Source organism: Botryllus schlosseri, chromosome 7, assembly GCF_051294905.1.
Source record: "Botryllus schlosseri isolate E-star chromosome 7, Bs_hap1, whole genome shotgun sequence".
Taxonomy (NCBI): domain Eukaryota; kingdom Metazoa; phylum Chordata; class Ascidiacea; order Stolidobranchia; family Styelidae; genus Botryllus; species Botryllus schlosseri.
The window spans coordinates 12,650,014-12,677,557 of record NC_137242.1 but is presented as its reverse complement, the minus strand read 5'-3'; the positions used below and the strand labels follow the sequence as shown (position 1 = coordinate 12,677,557).

Genomic DNA, 27,544 nt, shown 5'->3' with positions numbered 1-27,544 from the left:
AGGCGCCAAATCTCATCCACGAAATTCCGTACATTATGTTGACTTTCTTGTAGTGTAAAAAGAGTTATCGAGACAGGTTTATTGAACTTGAAAATGTTCGCTCACACAAGTTTAGGTATATCATCAGACAGCGAATCGCATTTGCGTTTGAGAAATTTCAGTAATTGCGCGAAACAGCAGCACGCAGCGTTGCGGAGAACTTATGATGAGAATTACTTATCTTCCACATTTGATTTACTCATGATAATTTATGTACGCTATGTCAGATTCACATTTATGGAAGAATTCTAGGACAGACACAATCTGTGAAAACAATCGTACAGAGCAATATCTCTTCCAAATCATCATACTTCGTTGTGATGCGATATGTGCTTAAAACTTCATCGTTATCGTTGTAAATGTGCTCACTGCACATGACTTGCGCTCGTTCAGTATCACTGAACAATTAGTCTATTCGTTGTTTAATTGATTGTCTATGGTGAGTTAGAAAACTCAATGTTGCATAACCAACCATGCACGTCACATTGGTGACGATTTTCGATTGAATGCACTTCGTGTACGGCCGTGAACAACTTGAACACATATTCGTAAATCATACATTGGTGCACTGCACAGAGAGAGCTATGAATTTACGGATTTTCCAAAGCAGTTACGCATAGTCCATATCTCCCACGTTTACTTTCAGCGCCCCTTTTCTTCTCCCAGCGCCCAATTTGTAGCTAGCGCCCACTTTGGAAACCACTGCTCTATTGCTTTCGCAAGTCGGGGATCTTTTTTTTAACAGAACTATAGGCTACTCAAAGTAATAAATACACACTATCCCTACTGAGCAAGTGTCAAATTTTAGATTTGATGATCTTTCTTTACACTTTCAGTTGGATGCTTTTCCTCCTTTCCATGTAGCTAGCATGCCAGGGGCCTCCCAAGGTCAATAACCATAACCTGACCCGAGCAACACGCTCCCTTCTGTTGCGCGGAAGTTTCACACTAGCAAGGCAATCGAAGGACAACATTATTTACGGAAAGTTTAAGCGTTGTACTAGAACTTCTACAATATAGCGATGATGGAATTAACGCTATCTGTATTATATAGCCAGAGGTGGTCACTAGTCAGTAACGAAGTACTACGGTAATACTCTTCAGGAATACTCAAGTTGGTTTTGTCTACTTGTACCTACTCATGTGGTTGGGCCTATATATTTAAACTACTTCCACTCCTACTTTACCCGTTTTAGGCAAAACTATCGTACGTTTACGTTTGGGATTTTATAAGGTAGAAATTAGTTTTGCGATATGCTTCCATCACTTCTATGAGTTAAATTGTCATTACAGCTGGTCGATATAGCCCCCGTTACACAGTAACTGAATATATTTTCAAAAATCCTATACACCGGTACATTTGTATTTGTATTGTCATTAGTCATTTTGCGTTGATCACGAATACCGCCGTGATTAGCTGTCGAAAATGATATCAATTACAAGTGAGACGTCGCGCGTTTCATAGCTTTATTATGTGGGTATTACAATTAAGGTGGTACCTTCGAATGTAAAAAAATCAAAGATAAACATGACGGTGATGGAATATAAAGCTGGAAAAACAAGATGGAGAGTTGATGATTTGAGACTTTTAGAGGATTTGATCTGCCTCTGATTAGACGTGCCCTAAGTCGGGCGTGTGGGCTTGTAGGTTAAGGGTAGAGAGAGCGTCGGTTTCCAATCGGGGGGCTAAAGTTTTGTCGAGAGGGCCACGAGAACACTCAGTGTTCGCTTATCATATTTTGCTTCATCAAGTTGGGAATATCAATCATATAGAGGCAACGATTTTGGCCTATACTATGATTGACGCAAGCCATGGCAACCATTGTGGAGAAGACGGCAACAATTGTTTTGTGTTTAAAGTACCATCAAGACACCACGTGGCATCATGTGGTCGTGTTCACTTTCGCGTGCACACCGGACATAAAAGTCCGTGCTTGCACGATGCACGTACCCGACCTTTTATGGGTTCCCACCAATGTTCCCTCTAATTTTTCAAGAGTCTGCGCAAACACGCCAACTCACTGCGCAGGCCCTCGGACAACAGTGCGCAACCACCCTGCAATAGGGTAATAAAACTAACTACTGGGGGGCTTCGCCCCCCAGACCCCCCTACCGCTCTAGGCTTCTTCCGGTACTTATCATGTACATTGGGTGCCCATTTAGTAGTAGCGTCCCTAAACGCGCGCAGCGCGAAATATTTTCTATAATTTTTGATTGCATCGGCCAATATGACCGGGAATTGCATATATATTGCTATCAATTTTTATCCTCTACCTGCTCACATAATCAGATTTACCGGTAGAGCTGATCCAGTGAGGTGTGTTGGAATAGATAGGCCCTCTAAATAATAATAAAACATCTTCGGGCGCACCCGTTGATATAATGACTTCGTTACATGACGCTATTTCGTGACCCCCTATCTGCTATGTCAAAAGATATTGAAATCGCCAAAACGTACTAAAGTAAAAGACGTACACGATTTCAAATTGGTATTTCTTAACTGGAAAATAATGTTCCCTCGATATGGCATTTGTCTTGTTGTGGGACCCGGCTTGCCAGGACAGGAGCATTCGGCGCCAGCCATTTAGGCGCCCATGGACATGGAAAATTAAAGATATATTTGTATATATCGAAGTTTTCGGTCAGCACCGTGGCAGTCTTTTTCGCCCAAGGTTTTCTCGCTGCTGATCGTTCTGACGCACTTCTTGGATTCGCATGTTACATAACCTTTAACTTCATATGTCTTGGCGCGTCATGGTGCGGTAATGGCCGACGCCCAACTGCCAATTTCTATAGATCATGCCTAATTTTTGTTGGGAAAGGGTACCCAATAATCAGATATCTTACAATAATAAAACGCGCGTAGCGCGAAAAAAAATTCCTCAAAAATTTCAAAAAATACGACATGATTTATGTTAATTCTCGAAATAATTTTGGACCCCCTTCGAGCTCGGCCCCTCCAATTGGAGGGTTTGGGGTGCGAAAGCTACGGTCCTGAGTAAATCTTACGCAATGTTCATGCCACGCGAAGAAGACTATCATTTGTTAGTTTCTCGCAGATTAACTTCGAGCTAGCCCATTGTTATTTAACACTTTGTTAAACCATGTTATTTCGCCATTCCCAGAAAATAATTCGCTATTGAAATGATATCAGTATCGCTCACGTGTACGAGGCCATACTAAAATAATATCTTCCGTGAGGCGCAGGTGATTGTGAACTTTAATTTCTTAACGGAGCGCAATAGTTACCTTTGCGGGGCGCACTTGTACCTCGGTTTCAGACGTCAGTGATAACACTATTTGGCCCTGGCAATGTTCCATCTTAATTTTCACGAATCTGCGCGCCTGCGTGGTCCATTGGACAACAGTGCGCAACAACTATAAAAAAACATCATTTCTGATTTTTTGTGCGCAGCGTAGATTTTCTGTGCGCAGAGACCGTTTCAGCACTGCGCATTTGCGCACGTGCGCAGCTTAGAGGGAACATTGGTTCCCACTAACCCTGTACTCAACGATCGAAGGCTAGCGCAACTCAAAAGTAAACAATACGACTAGTTCGAGTGATAAGCTCCGTATGAGTAAAAATCACTGTGATCAAGTTTTAAATGTCACGTTTATTATATCATCACAAGTCGATACATATTGAAAGTACAGATGTACTTAAAGAGCAATGTGTATTAATGCATTTATGGGAGTATTTACTCATTCACGCTTCATTTAGTTATGCAATGTCATGAAATATATATACAGTCGTAGGCTACAATAGACCTACTGGTTGTATATTGGCCCTGGGAATATTTCACCGTTACATCCAGATATCAGATGTACAATCTCCACCAGGATATCGGACTTCATGAGCCAATGCCGGCCCTTTTGGCTCGTTTCCGAAGTTGACGTGTAGTTTGTTGTTAAGGGCCAACCCGCCTTTCTCGGTATCGACGTCGAGCATCATCAGGAATGATCCGTTTCTGCAAAAGGACGAAGAATAGCTTGGGTATCGAACATTAACATACAGGTATACTAATATGAAGGAGATAGGGGAGATGATAATTTTACAATAAAGCGATGCATGTCTTAAGTTGCATTTAGACACCCTGGCACTATACTATGTGCTACAGTGTTGACTGTCTCCAGTGCAGTAAGCATTGATTATATTCATTCCTATTCTGCATTTATATCTATAAACTTGCATGGGGCAGTATTACCAGCAGGGTGTCTTTCTTCGGCGGTGGTTAATATCGTTAACCATTTTATGAATCCATTGGATACCGTCTAGCACACATTCGTTGGAATTAGTCATTTACCATAGGCTTTTAGGATGGACAGGACACGGTACATAGAAAATACATGGAACTATATATAAACTGGCGTAGTAATAAATTAGATAAAGGTACTCACTCAGTGTGAGATGTGGTCAAAGTAGTTAGAGTTGCCGTTGCTAAGTACAAGTAACACCGTAAATCTCTACTTAATTACGATTAGAAGTTGCGACTTTCGAGATGTGTCAACACTACTTCAAATGGAAATAGAAAATGAAATGTTTGTAAAGTACTCAAGTAAGTTTAGTTTCAAAATTTAGATTTTGTTAAAGGCTCGCATACTGTTAGCAGTTTATCAGAGGTGGGTATACTTTCGAAATTTCTAGATGTATCTTCGCGACTAATGCAAATTTCGAATGACACTACCAATAGAGCGAATCTTCGAAAACATATTCTATTACTGTGATGCGGGGACGATTTCAGGCGGTTCTTGGACAATTTTTGTTACAAAGCGACGCAAATGTTTCCCAAAACCATTTTCTACCTTTCAAAATCCAAATTATAAAATGTCAGTAGCCTAGTCCTGATTTCAGGGAGCACTTCTCTTTAGTAATCAATTTTACTATTGTTCACGTTTTTGGTCATAACGTCCGAAGGGTAAGTGCAAGCCCCATGATTCATATATTGTTGGAAAGGGCAGGAAATTTCCTTTGCGAATATGACCTTTATGTTGAACCATTGGCATGTACGATCGGGGGAAACCAACTAATCTATGAATTTTTTGCTACCCGTGCACGAAAATCTTGAAATATTCCTTGCAAAATTGGTGGAGTGATAGTACAGACATCTGTGTAAAACCCAATTAGGGGATTTCCAAAAAATGGTTTTCTAACAAAATATATTAATTTTTTGTTAGCGAACTTTAAATTTTAAGTCTATGGACAAAACTTTGAGAAACTGCTCCATAGCAATATTATATATACCCTCACCATCATCCATGCAAAATTTTAGATGAATCGGAAAAGTAGATACAATTTTTGTGCAGAAAAAGTATATTTTGAGAAAATCACGCTTGAAAAAAGAAAACCACAACAACTTCGAAAAACAAGGATATGAACACTGCTCATGACATCAATGGCCACATTAGTCGATTTTACCACACAGTGAACCATATTTAACACAACCTGAGCATTAAAAGCCGCCAGGCACATAGTCAGACTCTTGAACTCTTTCAATTTTTCACAGCGAAAGAGCGTCGAGATGCGGTCTTTTTTATCCTTAAAACCGGTTCCATTTTTGTTCACAGGCAAGTTTAAGATTTCAAGAATCCACTACATCCAATATTCCAGTTCAGTATGGACATAGCTACATCACGTTTTACTGTCATAGTTCGCAAGTGCCCCGTCTTCAGGCACCTTAAGCCTTGGCCATATAGTCCGATGAATGACTAATTTTCGTTTTGGCTGAATCCACCAATGCATCTTCTCATTACAAAGATTCTTCTAAAACTCTAAATTTCCTTGATTGACTGATTCTGGGCGTATTGATAGCTAAAAACTAAAATCAATCCAAGATAGTTATCAACAAACAATAAATACTACCCAATATTGAATATAAAATGATGAAATAAAATAAGACACAAGCACACAAATTCCACCCCGCCTGTTTACTTGGTAGCCTATTAGGTCAGCGAAGCAGCATAGTGTGTGAAAGAATATAGGCTAGAATACTTATTTATCAAAATACAATACAACCACTTGAGGAACTAGTGCAAATATAGGCAAACTCTACTTGTGTACACCGTGATAGTAGAAGTACTTCGTTACTGACCGTTTCTGTTCGTATCAATTCGTGCATCAATTCACATTGGAGAAGACACGGATTTCATACCACGATAGACGATATATTTTCAAGGTACACCTAATACAAATGATATATGTCCACCTACTTGGCCAATTCGGGATAGAATTGTTTATCCCACGCACTGTACAGGGATGTAGTGACGTAGAGTCTCTTCCCGTCCAAGCTCAACTGCAACATTTGCGGGCCACCGTGAACCCGCTTCCCGTCGATGAAAACAGGGTCGGGTTGACTTTTGAGCTCCAAATCTTCGGTCACCTATGATCATTATATAGGAAGTGTTTTCATTCGTCAACCCTGTAAACTGTAAATCAACAGCTACAAATCACAACGGAAGCAAGTTCTACAGTGGAAACGGAGCGGACCGATGGCTTGGCATCATCGAAACTGAGCATCACTCATCAGGATAATCTACAGGAGCGTGAAGTATTTCTAGGCAGCCCTTCATTTGGAAAGAATATGTAGATGACATCAATGCATGGTCACATTACAAAACGAAGTAACGTTTAGCCTGCACGATAGCCCGCTCTAAAACCTTCAATGTCAATGCTTGAATTTAAACAGAGGCAACAGGTAGGTAGAGCATCTACAATAGGCGATTTACTATAGTAGATGGTAAAAGTAGTAATCGTTGGTACTCAAGTAGGTGTATAACCATCATCGTAAATTTCTACTCAAGTACAAGTAGTAGGGGAGATGGGGTACCGATGGATCACTGGGACCAAAAATACTTGAAAAATTCTGCATGATAATTCCATAATTACACTCCGCCAATTTGTCTACAATTACATGCTGACAGAATCTTTCCTCACATGCACAAAAAATTCGACCTGCGTGTGTTATGGGTGTGTGACGAATGATTTACGTTTTAAGGGGTGTAAAGTAAATTTGGATCGACATTTGCATTTTTCTATATCACCTTTCAGACTAACAAACCCGCCATAATTTTTGATATGAAGTATAGGGCTTGTATCAGGGTATATAACGGCACATGTTTTTTGAATCAATACCATCCTCGAGTGGACTATTTTCCAGTCAATTACAATATTTATGGGGTAGGGGACCTATGGTACCAAAGCCAAATCAAGCAAAATAGATGGACAACTAATCACTTAACAACAGAAACTCGCCTACATATATATAGGTTGTAAATCATAGTTACCTGTGGTGTTTTATCGCTGTTATGAGGTATTTGAAAGTCAAAATGTCGATTTGCGGGTAATATGTATGTGACATTAATTTTGTAAGTTCAGGCGTAAATCAAAACATGATTTTATGCCAACATTTGAGTTGATATAATCTATTTTATTCTTGAAGGTCGCGACGAAACATTCTTCATTGGCTTGCTGTAGCTTAGCTTATAGTACACAACAAAACAAGTTAACAAATTTGAGTTTTTGAGCGTATGTCTCATAGGTCCCATGGTCGTGTGTCTTTGGACCCACCGGGTGGGGACCGATGACACGTTCGAGCAACAAATTTTAAACGTTTATAAATATTTTTTGAAAAGGCAGATATTCATGTAAATTTCCGCGATAGGTAGAGCTTGTATCGAAGTATTGAGACAGCAAAAGATCTGCTATTCTCGGCTGAAGATTTGAGGGCCAGAGATCATTTTGCAATTTTTGATCCATCGTTACCACATCTCCCCTATTTTCAAGTCAGTAAACTGATATTAAGACATAATGAGAGCCAATACTAACTAACCTTCAGCTGACTGTCAGATTGGACAGATCCTCCCAGAAATATTTGACCAACAAGTTTGGGATTCTTTGGATCCGATATGTCGTACTGGCGGACATCCCCGTGCAGCCACAATGAGAAATATAAGAACCTGTCGTCCATGGATATGATGATATCGGACAGAATTCCTATGACGGTAATTGTATTGACTCTGATAATGTTGGTCTCGATCAATAAACAGCTACACAGTATCTATAAGAAGATTTAAACAAGCTTCCGAAAAATGGTATTTTGATATAAACATTGTCAATCGAGGTAAAGATGGTGCAAGCGTTCGGTTCACACCCGTGCTCATGTTCATTAAGCACATTTGACAATTCACGGATTAACTTCCGTAAAAGAACCTTGGCAGGTTCTACACTAAGTGTTATCAGAATTTTACAGTGATCCTAGTAGCTTTGTTCAATATTCCATTATTTTCAACTTTCCACCCTTCGCCGCATCAATAGTGGTAACAAAAAGGAAATTCAACAGTAACTAAAAATACTTTGTTTCGGCCAAGTGTAATGGTTGTAACCAAGTCATAAAGCTCCGAGTCACAAGTCAATCTCACTTATATAGGTTTGACTCGAGTCAAGTCGAGTCATTTTCAATATACCACCGAGTCAAGTCCGAGTCCGAGTCCGAGTCCAAGTCATCGAGCAGAGGTTCGAGTCCGAGTCATGGTATTATGACTCGAGTCCGAGTCCAAGTCATTGTGTTGACTGCTAAGTTTCCAGTTGAAGTCTTGTTACACCCACTTTTGTAACTCTGTCTGGTGATATCGAATGGTTCGCTATTATGTAAAACTGATTTCCTCACTTTAAACAGTTTCTAAGGTCGCATTTTCAAGTACCAGTACCAATAGACGAAATCCCAATAGGTTGGTTAGTTTACTTGTTCTTCGAAATTACAATGAAATGTCGGTATTGGCCGCCTGATTCTCGAGTCATATGACTTGGTTCGAGTCATTCGCAATGACTCGAGTCCAAGTCGAGTCAATACACAAATTGACTCGAGTCGAGTGGAGTCATTTCCGTATTTTAGAAAATAACTCGAGTCAAGTCGAGTCATCAGAAAACCGTGACTCGAGTCTGACTCGAGTCATTACAACCCTGCCAAGAGTTATGGTGTGTCTCGGGAATCTCGCTTCAAATATCGCGCAATTTAAATATACTATATGGAAAGCTAAACAATATACTCTGTGAACGGAAACTAACCTCCAAATATTAAAATATTACCACAAAGTTGTTATTGACAGGAAATTTACCTTCCGTCATATTGTAAAAGAATTTTTCCATTGACACCAAGCGTATGCAAATGAATAACTATTACTTCGGCAATATCTTAAATGCAGACATGAGCAAGGTCAAATAATTGTGCATGGACGGGAAGGCAAAATACGAATTGCGTATGAATTAATAGCCAGAACCTTTCAGGGGCTCGTACCATGCCTTCGAAGTTAAATACGCGAAAGACAATATACTAACAAAGGTTTCTACGGGGTTTAGTGAAAAGCTAGAGGTATAAAAAGAATACAATACTTGAACTGTTTATATATCAAGGTCCACTATCACTGCCAACTCGTAAACTTTCAACTAAGATGGCCTATGCCGGAAAGAAATCTTAAGCTCGCCATAATCGTACTGGATACATGACAGCGAGTTTGCTTGTATATACTATATTAACTATATACATACTGACCAGGCAGTTCGGGCAGGACCCATCCTTCGACTTTTTTGGATGGCACGGCAATCACTTTGTCTGCGTCCCATTTCCCGCTCTACACGTGTATAATTCGAAAATATCGCTTTAGTGTTGCAATCGACTATAGCGTGCTTGGCTTAGGTCCATTTAGGGTTGTGTTTAAAACAAACATGTTCAAAACAAGGCCCTTGTTTAAAACATGTTTTTCATTGTTTGTTTGTTCTTAAATTTTTTATCTAAGCCATGACGTCACGCATATTTAATTGTGACTTCATATTGGATTGATATTCACAATTGAAAATATGGGGTAAATATAGCTCCTTCGACGAAATAGGCTTCCAACCCCTGTCATATACGGACCAAAAATATCTTTAACCAGGTCTGCATCGTCATGCAGCATTTTTACGGTCGCCGGCCATCATCATCAGAGCATTCATTCCGTACCAATGATCTATATCTACGTACTATAGCTGTTGAACCGACATTTCGAGGGTTCCAACCGTCCCATATATCCAGGGTTGCCATCGACATGGACCCAAAAATAAGGACAGTCGAAAAATTATATTAGCATGAAAAAGCGTTTTTGTACATACTTTGTATTTATACGAGCCGGGGCATATCGAATTCCGTACTTTTCGCCAGAAGCAATCTGCTTCTGCAACTCTTTGTTATTAGAAAGTGCTTCCTGGTTCTTACGACAGCTCAGGTCTAGGTGTATCTTTACTCAGGGCCGAAACAGCACTTCGTCAGCCTTCCCCCCAAAAAAACATTAGTCTTTGCCCCCCCCCCCATCATAGGATGATAAACCAAACTTCTTGACCTCGTTGTGATTAGAGGTGTCAATCAAGACGGAAAAGGCCGTACACCAAGTTTAGACAAAATCTTTTTTGACGTATGGAGCAAGAACTCCTATGACAATGCTTATAGTCTTGGTCCTGGCCGAAAAAAAGTTATTTGCGATGTTGGAAGCGGGGAATATTGCTTTGAACAATTGCGATGTACAATCGTTGGCGAGGAATGATTGCTGGTGTTTGACAATATGGAATGCCCAGGTACCCTCGTGCAGCAGCTGCCTTGTAGTCTGTGGTCGTTAGTGCTGATCGACTTGTGGAAAAAGTATACATCGACTGGCTCAAATTGATCATTATGACACACTTCTTTTGTTTTGGGGTACCAATGTGAGTTGAAATAGCGGTCTCTCCTATGGCCTCCAGGTTAATGTCACATTTGCAGATATTGCAATGTGCGAAACACTCGCCCTTCAAGCTTCGTTAGATACCTTTGAATTCTCTTTCATAATCGTCACGAAAAACGTTTTTACGCCTGCTCATTTTAACTAGTCAGATTTCGCCTTACTATTAGCTAAAACTATATGCGCAAGTGCAACATAATTTAGATACATTTATCAATGATTTATAGCTTTAACCGTTTAACTAATGTGTCGACTGCACTGCGCCTTTTTTCACTACGCAATAAATGCTGCCTTCCACACAGCTTGAGCTTATACTGCTGTAGACCAAACAGCAGGAACCTGGTACTGCTGTTTAATGTTAATATGACGTCCGCTGCGGTAGCTTGGTACAGACGAAACTGCTATAACACCACTCACTGCCCTATAGCTATCTCACCACTTGGAAGTCAAATCTTGTGGTGTGTATGTCACGAGAGATCCTTTCATTTATGATGTCATGAAATCTCGACGCAAAAGCATAATTTGAAAATATTAATGCAACTCAGATACCAGAGGAAAACGATCGAAGTTCTGTAGTGGATTAAAATAAGACAAAATAAGGACGCAAGTCTAAAATAAGGACATTTCTTAGAAATAAGGACAGTTGAGTTTTCTAAGATGTGGCCCTTCAAAATAAGGACAAATCTTAGAAATAAGGACGGTATGGCAACCCTGCATATATCGTATACGTCGGCTATGTCGGGTGGTAATCGTCGTCCGTAGGCACATGCAACATGTTTTTAGAAAGTATTTGCACAATTATGGCATAATTATGCAGCTTAAAAATCACAATGTTTTTTTAAAGGCACTTGATTAAAACACTGTTTGAAACATGTCTTAAACAAAGTGTTTTAAACAACCATTTGTTTTAAATGCACGTTTATATTGCACGTTTCACTATAAATCACATGACTTATGAAATGAGTCGATGAAGAGCACCAAGAACGATATTTACCTCTGTCCGATAAAAGTGGAAAATGGTGCTAGACAACGCACAGCCGACAAAGCCTTCCGTAGCAGCAGGGTCGTGCAAGAATCTTATTTCCAAGGGAACCATGCCGTCCTCTCCCAAATCAATGTCCTGCATGTTTGGAAGAGTTTAGTAAAAATTGGATCGGGCCGAGAGAACAAATGCATTAAAAACGTAGCTGCCGGTGTGGACTTAACAAAATCACAGTTTGTTAGCTTGTCTACTGCGTCGATATAAATGGACAAGGCCATATGGTCAGTACCGATGTATTTATACTTTTATGAAGTAATCAAGTAGGTTTTGTACACTTGTACTATCGTACAGCTTTCTCAAGTAGATGTGTTTTTCACTTCCTCCACTTAATTTTTTGAAGAAAACTATTCACATTTACACTTTGTATTTTGTGAACAAGAAAGTAGTTCTGGAATATCTTTGCATCGCTTTTACGAATGAAATTTTCATGACAACAGGGATAAATAGCCCCTGTATCACTGCAGTGGCGTAGCAGCCACTTAGCGGTTATGGCTCTGCGCCAGGGGCGGCAGGCTCCAAGGGGGCGGCAAATGAAGCTGCACAATGCACAGTGTACACTAAGGTTATGACTGGAAAAATAATTCAAAATTTTCTGTGTCCTGTAGTCACAAATGATGAACTTTTGTGCCCTGATTTGAAAATTCACAAAAGTTAAAACCGTTTCAACAAAAACCTCCCGCACAAAAATTTTCCAGGTTTCACTGCATGAAGGATAGGCTTTCTTTTGTAGATACAGACCATATAATATATCTAGCGACTGATTTGAATTTAACTGACACAATTCCAAGTGTGAAGATTTAAAATATTATTTTGGTAAATTCTTATTGCCGAGATTGAATTAATCCTATCGCGTTCTTGTTTACAGTCAAAATAAATAATTCTTAATTTCGATTTTAGATATAGACTGTAGATATCGTATAATTTCAATTTGTCTGACACAAATCAAACAAAAAAGCATTTTCTATTTATGCGCACTGCGCAGTATAAAATTAGAAAAAAAACTATTTTCTTCCTACCAGGTGAAATATTTCAGGGTAAATACAGTATTTTTGGGCTTTTTTAGGGGTATAAATATCTTCTGACAAAGAGCCAATCTGACAAAACTAATGTGATATTCGTAATCAGCAACCTCAAAACCCCAGAAACGGCTCTCAGATGTTCTGCCTAAAAAAAAATCATTTTGTTGGCCAGTGTTTTCGGCGAGCCGATAATATCGAGACGATATCACACTTTGAAAGAATTATCGGTATCGGCCATCGGAGCTGAAAAATCATCGACAATTTTCGAGACGTCACAACATGGCGGTACGAAGTCAGAAAACTATAATCTATGACCGCTAGACTGAGAATATTGATACATTTCATACAGCTTAGACTTTACAGGTGTACATATGCAGCCTTTCTAGTTTATTTCATGTTCAAGTATATATCAATGGCTGTAAAGATGTTCAAATAAATGCTCTGAAGCTTTCAAAATGTGCTTATGTATATCCAACTTCTTTTGAATATCGGCTGAATGTATTGGGGTTATCGGTCAAAATGTGAGATATCGGTTCTATCGTAGTCGACCAAAATAATCCAATATCGGTCAGGCTCCAGAATATACCAAAGACTATTTGCTGCTATCTTTTCGGTCGAACATCGTGCAGCGATAAAGTGCCTTAAAACCAGGGCTGTGGAGTCGGTAAATTTTACCACCGACTCCGGCTCCGACTCCGACTCCACACATTTTCAATATACCGACTCCGACTCCGACTCCGACTCCTGAGTCTTTGAACGTACCGACTCCGACTCCGACTCCGACTCCAGGGTCTTTAAACGTACCGACTCCGACTCCGACTCCCGACTCCGACTCCAGCATTATTACCAATTTACTTCGAAAATTATATGCCACATTGTCGGTTGAATGACTATCATACAAACATTAAACATATGCAAACGGTGACATGCTAAATTGTTTCATTGTGGAACAGCTCGAATTATCCACTATGCAATTTACATGAAAGAAAGACTTGCTAAATATCCTTCCTTTTTCAAGTTTTTATAACATGGACTCTCTAATATACTGAAATGTATGAATCATTCAAATATGGCAGATGTCCAATCCTGTATAATAAAAATGTAGATAAAAAATCCAAGTGTAGTTCTTGTGTATGATTCAGCAACTAAGAGAGAGATTGAACTTACTAATTTTTCCATTGCACACTATCCTAATTACAAGCACACACACTCTTACTACTAACAGGTCTTGGTCATAAATGGAATTTAGTTAAGTAGTCAAAGACCATAGCCTATGTCCAGTCTACATGTACTTTAATCAAGTATTCAAGGATTGGGACTTGCAGTCTTTCTTAATCATTTGTTCGACCCAAACAGCTAAGCTAGAGTATAAATATTTTAAATTTTGTCCAGTGGGAAGCACCCTTTGGTCATATTGACATCATTTTTACAATTTTACAAAACCAGCCGATGCATTTGCTCTGTCACAGTATCATGGTATAATTCCAAACATTGCATCAATTTTGACTGCATCGCCAAAACGCATATTGCGATTTTCTTCCCCTCTGCAACTGAGTTGTGATTTGCAAGTAATGTCCAATTTTATCTATATCAGGGGTGGGCAACTTTTTCGGCCAAAGGGACACATGAGATATACGAACCATTGCGCGGGCAACTGGAATGTTGATAGCCTTTTTTAGTCGTCCGATAGGAGCGAACCGAATTAGGTAACATTGCAAACAAGACTTATATTGAAACGCTCTAAAATTGATAACAATAATATATGTCATGCAACTGTGCAGTGCGCAATGAGGGTCTGGTCGCGCGAAGCGCGAAAGTTTTTTGCAAGATATTGACTGAATTATATCAATAAACATGTTGATAACATACATTGGGGGTCGCATCTGTATACCACTTGGCTCATTTGGCAAGGACAGGATTATTCGACGTTTAGACATAGCAAAATCGACGGTATCAGTGAACATGAACATGCCTCTATCATTTTGTGCAAATGTTTTGTCGACGATCTCGCTGCGAGTGCACAAGCGAAGCCGCTTGTTAGACGACACGTTATCTCCTAATTGCGAATATAGTTAGACTCAATTCTGTGAATAATAGGTATTTATAATTTTCAGAAGTGGGCTCAAATACTGAATGCAAGAAATCTAGTGACAATGAATCATGCGAAGTACCGAGAATAATTTCAAGTCAAATATATCTGCTATGAAATATTCTACTTTATGGTCATATACGAAGATTTGGGATAAATGTGGCTGGCCCCTGGATACGTCAATGCGTCAGAACTGTTGTTTTAGTCATCATCATCAAATGTCGTGATCATGCTAATCAAATTTTGGTTGGCCTTGCAATTGTACCTGATGTCATAAATAATTTCTAGAATATCCTCGCAGGTCACACCTAACCTTCTCGTGTGCCAAATTGGGCCTGCGTGCCACGGGCTGGCCGCACCTGATCTGTATGGTTATTAATAACAGTGATTGGTGGTAGATAAAAAATTCTATTGAAAATTCTTCGAAAACAAATGTTTTCATGATAGAGAAGTTGGAGTCGGAGTCGGAGTCGAAGTCACGGTCATTCTCACCAACTCCGACTCCGACTCCAGTCAGTATTTTTCCACCAACTCCGACTCCGACTCCGACTCCAGCTATTATAGTTTTCCCGACTCCGACTCCGACTCCGACTCCATCAAGCGAAAATTACCCAGACTCCGACTCCGACTCCACCGACTCCGACTCCGACTCCACAGCCCTGCTTAAAACCCCATTGGAAGTAGGATATGTCCGTTGTAGATGTCCCAGGCACTAACATAATAACGTAAGGAGAAGTCAAATCGATGGACGAACTTTGCCAGAAGTCCAAAAGGACATATATTTGAAGAATGAATTTGTACGGAAGAATATCTTTGAATTGTAAATTTTTCCTATGTTTGGACCAGTGTCGAAAATTGAGATTAGTTTGTGCGCGACATTTTTTTCGATTTGAACAAAATGAATATAATTTTAGTAATTTATACCAAAATGTTCATTAATTCCTGCTACAGGCATTTTTTTTTCAAGTCATAACCCTAGCGTACACAGCCGGGTAAAGCAGCGTAATTAGGAGTCCAGAGAGCTAAAATTTAATCAAACTGATGTCAATCGAAACCTAGTGTCGCACTGATTCCGAAAACATCACACATTAAAATGCGAGCATGGTAACGGAACGACTCCGAAATAGTCGTCAAGTCCGATCGCCCTGAACAATCGGAGCGCCGCAACACAATGACCAATTGACCATGATAATGGAGATTGTATCGGGCGATTAACGCAATGTCAATTTTCAGACTTTGACGGCTATTTCGGGGTGGTTCAATTGCCCTGACTAGCTTTTCAATTGTATTTCTGGAATAAAGGCAACAATTGCTTTCGATTAAGATCAGTATTGTTAAATTGAAGGTAACTGTGGAGCAGTGAAACCACGTTTGATCGTAATGCAACATCGTTTGATGTTTTACAGTAGTTAGTTCAATCACACCTACTTGCTTCGACACCATATTTATGCTCGTGTCTGAAACTTTGTCTCACAAATGGTGTTTCAATTGCTAACTGTGAGAGGAGCTTCTTAAACCTCAAACTGATAAAGCCTTATTTACGTTCTACCATAAACGATGATCAGCTATCAGCACAATCCAATCCTTCCTTCTAAAGAAAGAGACTACGTTCAAAAACTTGATTTTGAGGATATTGTCGCTAATTTCGACAGCCCGAAAAGTTCACTTCTGAGGCGGCTATTGGCCTATTATACACGCTGAGACGGTGACGCTTCTTTCTCAAGCAATATAGAACTTCTGAGACTCGGCATGGCGGCATATTATTTTTAAAAAATTTCATTGAAAAAATTGCTTGAACATGAAACTATGTCGAAATTTGCAGCGGTCTACTTGGGGGCGGGGCATTTTCGACGAAAGCCATATGCTGCTACGCCACTGTATCACTGTAACAGAACATATTTTCGAAAATTCCGCCTCTTTGTAGGGACATGAGTCATGTTACGTTAGTTGCATGGATGCACCCTGGAATTCCGAAAATAGCCACCTCCTATTGACCGATAATAATAGCATGCGACCCCTCAACCAAATCTTCTTTTTGAAAGAAGTTACTTGCATACTTTTCAGTCAGCTCCCACCTGCACTTGAGCAGTGATTTACCACGTTTTACTTCTATACTTTTACTTGAGAGCAACGCCTACTACTATGACCACTGACCACGTAAGTAAATGACAATATACAAACGTTGTATTGGCCGTACATGACCCTTACTTGTATCACTTCATGCGTAGTCCAATCGTAGACGTGCAGACTTCTCCCATAGTACCCTGAACATGTAGGGAAAAAACGATGGCAACCTGTCATTCTACTCTTTTCTCCATTCCGAAGGACGCGATATCTGGCGTTTGAGATGGTTTTCTCGGAAACAATTTAGAAGAAATCGCGCGGGAAAAATTGCTTGAGTTGCACGCAGGGAGGTCACTAACGAAGTACTTCTATTTGGCTGGAGTAGGGTCTGCCTACTTTCCCTTGTACTTGAACAGTTTTTCAGTAAAAACTGCTTACTTTTAATAATTGGAATTTTGAAAAGCAGAATGTAATGTAGGGATCATAGCTGTGGAGTCGGAATCACAGTTTCGTTAAATTTTCTCTGGATGGAGTCGGAATTTTGTTAACGAGTGGGAATCGCAGTTGCGGAAACACTTACTGGCTGGAGTCGGGATAGGAATCGTGAAAATGCTCTGAGCAAATGTTACTACAAAGTGCCGTTGGAGCTACAAAAGTTATCGCGTTATCCACGTATATGAACTGCCACGTACTTAATTTGCGCTAAATCCGCAGATTTTGTCCTAAATTCAAAGTAATAGGTTGATTCACTTGGTACAAATAGTAACTAAAATGTAGTGAATGTATAATTTTCTTTCTTAATAGGCTAACAGGAATAGTCAAGTCGGAGTCGGAGTTCTGTGAAGAAAATATTAGGAGGGAGAGCTGGAGTCGAAGTCGGTGTGTTTCAAGTTTCTGAGGTGGGAGTCAGAGTCGGGTTATGTATATTAAAAATGACTAGAGCTGGAGTCGAAGTCGGTGTGTTTCAAGTTTCTGAGGTGGGAGTCAGAGTCGGGTTATGTATATTAAAAATGACTAGAGCCGGAGTTGGAGTCGGCGGTAAAACGGACTCCGCAGCCCCGTTAGGGATACGTTTGCATCATAACTTTCATCAGTAAACTCGTTATAATAGCCGCGTGAAGTTCTGAATATATATAACACTGTGCCTTTTTGTTATAGTAGTTTACATCTTGTAATTTTGAAGGTGGAAACCACAGACCCAAAGCATTCGAACCTTCGACCAACCCTACTTTTACGAAACTACTTGACTACTTTTCATACATTTTCTTTTCTACTTCCACTTTAAGTAGCTTTGACACGCCTGGAAAATTGCTAAGTCCACTTGTAATTGAGTAGAATTTAATGGCGTTACTTCTATTTCTATACTGAGTAGCAACGCTGATTGCGTTAACCGCCTTTGGTTACATCCAATTAGAAAGCAAAGAAACGGAAATAACAATTCGCATTATGCACCAAGTATGATGGAATACATCTTATATAACAGAGGTGGGCAACATACGCCCCGCGTTCCGGACCCGGCCCGCACAAAGTATCCGGGTCTACATACGTTTTCGACCATGAACATTAACACGACAAAGTTGCATTCTAATGCAACTGATGTTAAGGTGCAGTCTTTATTAAAGGCTTCTACGTCCGACATGCGGCCAGAGAAAGAACTTGTTGACAACCTTGATCGACCACAGATGCCTCATTGACTCCAACAGCTATTGAAGTGCATTACGTTATTAAATTCATAAAGTCTATCTATTCTTTAAACTTGACATTTCACATTAAATACTATTTATTCATTGTATAGTTGGATAAACACGCGATTAATGCATGGATTCAGGAATCCGGTCCACCAAGCACCGTACTTCATTTTCCAATATCAGGCCCGCCTACTGGAGAAGTTGCCCGCCCCTACTATATTACGTAGCATACAGATCTAAACGTGAACTGACCGTTTGCAACATCTTCCGGATTGAATCCAGCCAAAAAATTCTTCGGTTGCCCCCACTCCGTGCTTATCATTACATTGTGTCTCGGTTGATACCAGAAGTCGTAACCGAACTTGGTGTTATGACCTGGCGCTTCCCAGTTGCCAGTCAGCTCGAAAGTGTTGCAATCCAGCAGAATATACCCACCTGTACATCATAGCGTGTTATATACGTTTGTTTCGAGTTAAAAGGCGATATACGAGTCTGAAATACTCGATCGCGCAGCGTGCTACAGCAATAAACACCTTTTTCGTTTCCGTCCGGATCTCCCATGCAACTAATCATAATTTTCCCTCCAGGTATGCAGTGTGTTGTGTGCGGGACGGCCAGTCCAGTCTTTTCAAAGACTTCCTCGGGCTCAACAATCTGCATTATATTGTACGTGATTTATTCCCTGTCACCGCTTCCCTTTAAATTGCTCTGGGAATGCGGAAATTGATCGCTGTATAGATATAGTCTGCGTTAAACGATGGGCTTACTGGATTGAGAATCGCGATAGATTAGGGTTGCCATACGTCCGGAATTTCCCGGACATGTCCGGAATTTCAATGTTCAAAGTAGCGTCCGGGAGGAAATTCTAAAATATGCCAAATCTCCGGAATTTTGACGTGACCTCATAATTTTTTCGTAAATCAACATCAAAACATTATTTTGGGGAATATTTATGCTGATGCATGACATTTGTCTTCGCGCCGCGTGCGATTTACTATCACATTTAATAATTTTAATATGGGGACTACCACCCTCGCCAAAACTGCACTAAGATATAAATGAAAACAACCTTCATTTACTGGAATAAGTCTAATCGCAATTATACGAGAACGGTATATGCCTAGATATCGTTCAGGCCGTTTAAATTCTTTATTCAAAGAGAGTGGTTCCAAACGTGGGGCTCGTTTGCCTTCATTCTGGGGTTCGCGAACAGGTTGAACGTAATCAGATTCCAAAATAGCCCGCGAGTAAGTTCGGGCAAAGGTGCTGACTTCTTTTAGTAATCAGCTCGCCAAATTTTGATCTGGGTCACGGAACATTTTCAAATTGGAGATGGAGTCGCGACCATAAAAGGTTGGAAACCACTGGATGTAACGAGTTTATAAAGCTACGTGGTGCGCACAGGCACAATGCTGATAAACAATCTTATTGATGGGACATGAACGTGACTTAAAGATGTACAATTACGCTCCCCGTATTTTCGAATTCATCATCCTCCACCAGCTCTACCGCTAACTCTGATCATGTGGGCGGAGAGTAGTAACTATATAGTAATATATGGAACAATCAATATTATTGACAGAATTCATTCAATTTAACGACCAGATGCATATAAAAATGGGGTGGGCAGTTATTTTGCTCCGCGGGCCAAATGAGAAAAATGAATACGTTGGCGGGCCGAGTGACAAAATTTAGCTATATTCTCCAGCGTATTTAAATTTCATGTCTAAATTACATTGTTAATAAATGTTCTTCAGGGAATGTGTTAATATTAGGTAATGAGAAAGTGACGGTAATTTAAAAAAATATCTATTAGCTGTCATGATTCGAAACAATGTTAAGCATGATCTATTTTAGCTCACTTTAAACCCCTATCCACATTCTTCCATTAAGCTTCTAAAATAGTGGTTCTCAAACTTTTCTAGGCACGCCTCCCTTTATGATGGCGAACAACTTCGCGCCGATTTATCATGATATCACAAAATATTAAAAAGTGCAACCAGAATGCTAGCAATCCCAACGGATATTTTGATTGCATGCAAGAGTATGGCTGTTGATCAGAGAATTGTGCAGAGGTGGTCAAAGTAGTCAAGAAAGTTTCTCAAGTAGAAGTAGAAGTAGCGACGAAAAAAATCTACTCAAGTACAAGTAGAAGTACTTCTTCCATAAGCAACCTAAAACTACTTGAAGTAAAAGTAGAATTGACTGACTTTAAAAGTACTCAAGTAAGTAAGTATTGTGAAAACAATCCTAATTCGTTCACATAGATTGTAAAAAGGTACAAATTGAGCTATGCGAAAGGTGACAAGCTTGATTCATATTGATGCATACCAGCAGGTATCCAATTTTCGATATCTTTTCCAGAAATTAAAGGCATTACTACACTTGCTTTTTTACTTCAACATGTATGTTCTCCAGACAAAAGAACTGATATAAATTATAACTCAAAGTATATGGCACTGGGAATTAAAAGTAAAATGTAAATACTACTTCTAAAAGTGGAACTTTGCCCTATTTCATGCCTTTAGTCAGGGTTGTAATGACTCGACTCGAGTCAGACTCGAGTCACGATTTTTTGATGACTCGACTTGACTCGAGTCATTTTCTTGAAAATGAAAAATGACTCGACTCGAATCGAGTCAATTTGTGTATTGACTCGACTTGACTTGTACTCGAGTCATTGCGCATGACTCGGAGTCCGAGTCTCGGGCCCAGTCACATTACTCGAGACTGGGTCTACCAAGACAGGCATTTCATTGTAATTTCGAAGAATGCGAAAGTTATCAGATCACACTATAATTATTTTGTCTATCAGTACTAATACTTGAAAATGTTACCAGAAACTGTTATAAGTGAGGAGAATTAGCATATTGAAAATGCGAACCATTCGATATCACCAAACAGAGTAATAAAAGGTGGGTTACAAGACTTAAACTGGAAACAGAGCAGTCAACACAATGACTTGGACTCGAACTCGAGTCAAAACACTATTACTCCGACTCGACACTCTACTCCGTGACTTGGACTCGAACTTGACTCGGTACTAAATTGAAAATGACTCGACTTGACTCGCGTCAAAACTATAAAAGTGAGATTAAATTGTGACTCGGAACCTTGTGCCTTGGTTACAACCCTGCCTTTAGTCCAGAAGGTTTCAAAGGTGATATGATAAAACAGCTCTAAAACTAAAAAAAAATCATAGTCCACTTTTCCAGATTAGGACACGCCGTGGACATGCTAGATTACGATATGACAAGTAAATGCTAGATTGCGAAAAATCAGTTTCAAACGTCATCGATTAGCCATATATACTGTGATGAACTATTTCATATGGGCGAAGGACGACAATGTGGTGTAAACGGAACCACGCCAGCCCGCGACCTAAATTATTTTCACCCAAACTTTCGTGAAATCGTACTATGGTCACTCCGTATCCACTGCGCGCGAAACGTGACGAAAATTCTTCGCTTTACTCAACTTTTATGAAAATTAAATGTTAATATTCCGTGAAAACAGCCCCGAAATTTCTCAGGCTATCTTTTTAATTGGAAGAGTGAACTACTTCTACTTGACAAACTGAAAATGGCGAAAAGTAAGTAAGTAGATCACAAAATATTACGAAGTAGAAGTAGAAGTAGCGAAAATCAGATCTACTTGAGTAAGTACCAGAAGTAGAGGAAAGCTACTTGAGTACTTCGAAAAAGTAGAAGTACTTCGTTACTGACCACCTCTGGAATTGTGAAATATCAAAGTCGGAGAATACACAGAGCAACAACTAAAAGCTGGGGGTATATATCGTGCGGAGCGCGAAAAAAAATCAATACATTTCGGCTTCGCGCCACCCTTCCGATGCTTTCACGTCTCCCAGCTCGCGAATCACTGCACTGAAATGTATATGCAAGCAATGGTACAAAGCGTATTTTCATGGTCGCTGCCTCCCGGGCAGTGAGCAGGTTAAATAGCCTTTATGTTGAGCGAAGCATGTAGTTTTTCTGAGCTTCGCCCTCCCTTGACCTAGTGTTTCGTGCTTATCTCATAAGACCGACTTTAATTAAAATCCTTAATCTCGGCGACATGGTCGGCAAAAACTCCAAGGCTGGGTTTACCCCTGACTCCAGTATGCGAACATTCAGTGCTCTAAATTCTAAACCTAAACCTTCTTTGAATTTCAGTTTTAGGCTTTCTTTTTTTGCATGCCCGTTGATCCTGTATGGGAGATAGATATGATGAGTCATATAGTAGTCGCGAGCACTGATTGACTCGTTCTACGAATGAGGAATTAGGAAACATATGACGTCACAAATTGAAACACATACTGTATAATGCGTAATGTGACAATGTCAACAAGGGAGGTTTGAACTCTAAACTATATGGAAAGAGTGATTTCTTGACACTTCAGTTGCTACTCATACTTTGCCACTTTGCCTTTATTTTGAATATGGATTACGCATGCCAGGTACATAGGCTGCGTAATCGTGACATATTGATGAACAGACTTCAAACTAAACAAATTTCCTATTCATTGGATACAGCCAATGGTTCTAGTCATTCAAAAAGCAAGTTTTATGTTTTAAATTCCAAGCAACCTTTCGCGGGCCGCACTTTGCCCAGGTCTGATATAGAATCATGCAGCAACCCCCCCCCCCCATCCCGAAAGTGGCATCGATTACCCAATGGTGGGCTCAAAATAATTATTTATTTGGGCGGGAAGGGGATGAAAAAGTGGTTTCGGTACGGGTTACACAACACTCGGCCACATACTCCTGAACTGGATCGTGACCACCTCTGGTCTATGAGTTAAGCTTTGCTGGTGTGACGTCACAACTCATTTTGAAATCGAGTAGTGGGCGCTAAAGAGTGTACGTAATTTGGATTACAGAAATATGGTAACCCTACTACAGATGCGATGCATTCTCTAAGATCTTTCTTTTCTAAGTTACAACTTACACGGAGGACATATTTCGGATTTCCAACCCCGTACTACCATACCATTATTGCTAACAATCTATATACCGACCCTGCGGTTGAAGCGTAGACTTCGGGGTGGACAATGTGATATAGACTTCCTTCCCTATTGTACCGAGGTTAGCGTGAAGACAAGGGTAGTGAAAGTGAATACATCGATCAAAATGATCAAAGCAATTGGGACTCGCAATAAACCAGCCATACACAGATATCGGAAATTTCCCAAACGGGCATGAACCGTGTACTGCGGCTGGTATCACAAATGCAACGCGCTTGTTACCTTGAAAAGTCTTGGCGCTTTGGGATCAGTAGCAACGTCGACAGCATGAATACGACTTGAAACCAGACCGGGCAGAATCAAGAGATTTCGATTCTTAGACGGGTCGCTAAAGCAGCTGCTGCACGCGTTCCAGCCGGAATGGTGAATTTCGTCATTCTTATTCGGCATTTCCAATCGATGAATTACCTTTTTATGCATCAAACAACATCAACACACATCAGCGATCCGACTGAGATAGTAAGCTACGATAATCCGAAACGGAGATAGGAGGTAGGCCCGTATTCGTTGGATGGAATATGAGCAAGATTTTCAGGCGATTCGGGACGTCCTCGTCCATGTTCCGATTTGACGTCGCAATATTCGACACCACGAACGCGTGACTTGATTCGATAACCTTTTTGGCGGAGCATGAAAAGCCCTCGGAGTTATCGCAATGTAATATCTTCAGCAAAGTTACCTGGCAGAATGTCGATGAATCTTCGTCAATATCCACTGTTGCCAGATAGTCGTGCGCGTCGGTTGGAGTATTGCTAAATCAGAAACGGATTTGACGAAAACATGTTATATTTAATTTAATGTGCAATCGTCTGCAGCATGTGTATCAAATTCGAAGTTGGTGTACGGCCACTCTTTCGAATCAGTGTTGATGCCGCGACTCGCATGTCTGGAATTCCCAAGATCAAGGTGCAATGTCACGCAATCAAGCAAAGGTCAAATAAACAGAGGTGGTCCTCTGGTCATTAACGATGTCTACTTCTAATAATAAAGGTATCGCTTCTGTGATATATATACTACATATGATAATATTGAATTTTAAGTGAACGTAAAATCACGCGCGACGCGCATTTGCCAACGAAACAGTGTTCGCACCCCGATATACAGAAAGGTCTTGGAAATCACTGTTCAGTGAGAGCATGGCCTATTAAATATAGGCTACACCACATGTGCGGCGATGTTTGTCGTATTTGACCGGCCTATGAATCACTCATATTTGTAAAGTTAGCATTAAATTCTAAATTGTGTGCATATATTGACGCTCGCGATATGATAAACCTACCGGTATATGCACGGGATGTAGAGCAACTTTTCCTTGGGTGCTTCCATGGCATCTTTCGGCGTCGCGTAGCCAGGACCAGTTTTGCAGCAACCTTTAGCTTCCGTTGTCGTCGCTATAACAATAATGTCGTAATTTGCGAGCTCTCGCTTTGTACAGGTTGCTGAGTTGGAGAATGAACTTACATCTTTAGCCGGGGCTGTTATATTTATCTCACATCTTGCGCGTTCGTTAATTTTCCGAAACCAACACTAATCTCATGCGAAATCGCATCGAAATACGCATGTAGGTGGTAGTGCGGAGCATGGACCGCAGCCGGATTGGATAACCGGCCAGATTTTTTCAATTTTGGCCGGAGCCGGATCAGTAATTTTTTGTTCCGATTAGAGTCTTTGTTGATAAGCATGACTTTTGTTACTAATTAACTACCAACCAACCAACCAACCACAGGAAAGTAACCGCCAAGCCAAGGCGAAAATAAACGAGCCATATTTACAAAATCACGGAACCTGCACCGTACCGTGTAGGAGCATGGACCGTAGACGAATTGGATATCCGGCCGGAAGTTTTCATTTTTAGCCAGAGCCGGATCGGAGCCGGACCAGAGAATTGAAAAACATGATCGGAGTCGGACCAGAGAATTTGTCGATCCGCTCTGGACTAGTAAGTAGGCAACTAATGATGCATATTCAACCAATCAATGAAATTGATATCGTTGTCTGATGTAAAAAAATCTAGCAGGCGTACGGGGTCAATCTTGACTTCATATGTTTTGGTAGCATAAAACCAAATCCGTGCGATTAGGGTGTTGGATACTGCTATAGAACTTGTTAATGGGGTAACATCGGTAGGAAGTATAGAAACCCGTTTCACACTCCGCTCAATATCAACGTCGCAATACTCACACGCCGAGTAGGCTACATTGTCCGGTATGGCCTAGCTATACCGTTAAGGCGTAAGCTTATATTCCCTTGCAAGTCCCCGTCGAAATTGTTGGTAGAGCGAGAGAGAGAGAGAGAGAGAGGGATAGAGAGAGAGAGAGAGAGGGAGTGGGAGAGGGAGAGAGAGAGCCTATATTTTCATCCAACCAAAATATATAACAACAGGCAGCAGTGATGGTGGTACAGATAATATGCATGCACACTGCACAGTATTCGGTAATCGGCAGACAGACTCATTGAACGACTGGCGTGCATTCATCACATTTGCAGCTACTGAACTTTCAAACGACAACACGTATATAGTTTCAACTGCACAAATCTGCCATTCTTTGGCTGTTTTGTGCAATCTATTTATAGCAAAGCAGCTCAAGTTCGAGTGATGAGGTTTTCGGACGAGGTATTCATATTACCGGAAACTCACGAGATTGTTTACCAGACTGGCGTATTACATTCGCTTGCTTCTACGTTTGATTACAAGAATGACAATACTGCACTTGGTCGTGTTCTTTTCCAATACCTATTGCCTAGTCACGATATTCATGATAACTTTATTCGAACGCCGGATAATTTTCACAGCTTCTGCTATTTCGTCAATTTAGTGTTGTCATTATCACAATATATCGAGCCGACATTTCAAGTCGACGAGATAGTCTAATGGTGGAGCATCCAATGGTGGAGCATCCAGACCAAATACTTAATCAGTAAACTTCGTATCGTCCATTCATGGCGCTCAGCTCAGGGTGCAAACCTTACAAGGCTATTTCTGCATATTCGTTGTCCAGCAGTTCCAAGCATGCGCAGTCGTTTGTATGGGTATCATGAGTCGATGTAGGCTATATGCCGCAAAAACATCAAGGACAAAAATATTTAATGGCCTATTTCTATACCGAGTTTGCATACAAAGTATAGAATAGAATAGATATTCAAAAGTGTAGGTCCTATTATTTCCAGCTCGCAGGATGCCCCCAGGCATCAATGCTGCAATATACCTATACCAAGATCACGTATAATGCGATGCATTTTACAATGTCTGCATTCAACAATTAAAAGCGTAGTGTAAACTCACCCATTGTACTTCGACGGTGCAGCAACTCTCAAAACCTACGCTGAGCTGAGCAACGATTAACCGACTGAACAAAAACAGAAGAAATCGTACCCATTAAATAAGTGTGATCGCAGACCATTGAATCACATGCAATTACGATAACTTCTTGCCATATCTCTCGCACTTCCTTTATGTCATACGACAGTCACGGAAGTCAGCGAATCTTCGGCATTGCGAGATACCTTCGATTGCTTATATATTGCACGGTCGATTGACCTCGAGCGAAATCATGAACTCTATGTATACATCGGCAAGGGATGAGCGCGGAATGTTTGGATTGACAAATTCAAGGTCTCGCTTGATTTCACGACACTCGTAGAAAATATTAAGCCGCTGAACTGGATTGAGCGACAGATCCTGCAGCGCGTAGAGAATAACTTCCAACAGACTAGTTTCGAACCAGCTCTTAGGTCAGACTATAATTTGTATTCTATTGAAATTCCTGATTATTACTCAGGTTTTCATGACAGAAGATCAATCAACACATATACATTGTCCATGCCCATGCTCCAGTCTTG

The 27,544-nt window shown here is 40.4% G+C and overlaps 1 protein-coding gene and 1 long non-coding RNA gene across 3 annotated transcripts in view; one reads left to right on the top strand and one right to left on the bottom strand.

Moving 5' to 3' along the window:
* LOC145442581 (uncharacterized) overlaps window positions 1–18,415 on the top strand; it is a 37,939-nt gene extending 19,524 nt beyond the window's left edge. Inside the window, exons 1-3 of one of the 2 annotated variants that reach the window (XR_013916092.1) lie at window positions 17,214–17,733; window positions 17,771–17,892; window positions 17,971–18,415. This is a non-coding gene — a long non-coding RNA (uncharacterized LOC145442581). Of the gene's footprint in view, window positions 1–17,213; window positions 17,734–17,770; window positions 17,893–17,970 lie in introns of those variants that run through there. The other variant, XR_013916093.1, reaches the window with a different exon arrangement.
* On the bottom strand, window positions 3,634–27,142 carry LOC145442568 (methanethiol oxidase-like). The gene is made up of 12 exons (XM_080320515.1): window positions 26,988–27,142; window positions 24,984–25,095; window positions 24,384–24,456; window positions 23,927–24,112; window positions 19,215–19,335; window positions 18,934–19,116; window positions 17,138–17,193; window positions 11,774–11,899; window positions 9,585–9,663; window positions 7,866–8,029; window positions 6,247–6,416; window positions 3,634–4,007 (listed from the first exon to the last, which is right to left on the bottom strand). The coding sequence occupies exons 1-12, from the start codon at window positions 26,989–26,991 to the stop codon at window positions 3,845–3,847; spliced, it is 1,437 nt and encodes a 478-aa protein (XP_080176641.1). The 5' UTR covers window positions 26,992–27,142; the 3' UTR covers window positions 3,634–3,844.
* Window positions 27,143–27,544: the final 402 nt, after the last annotated feature.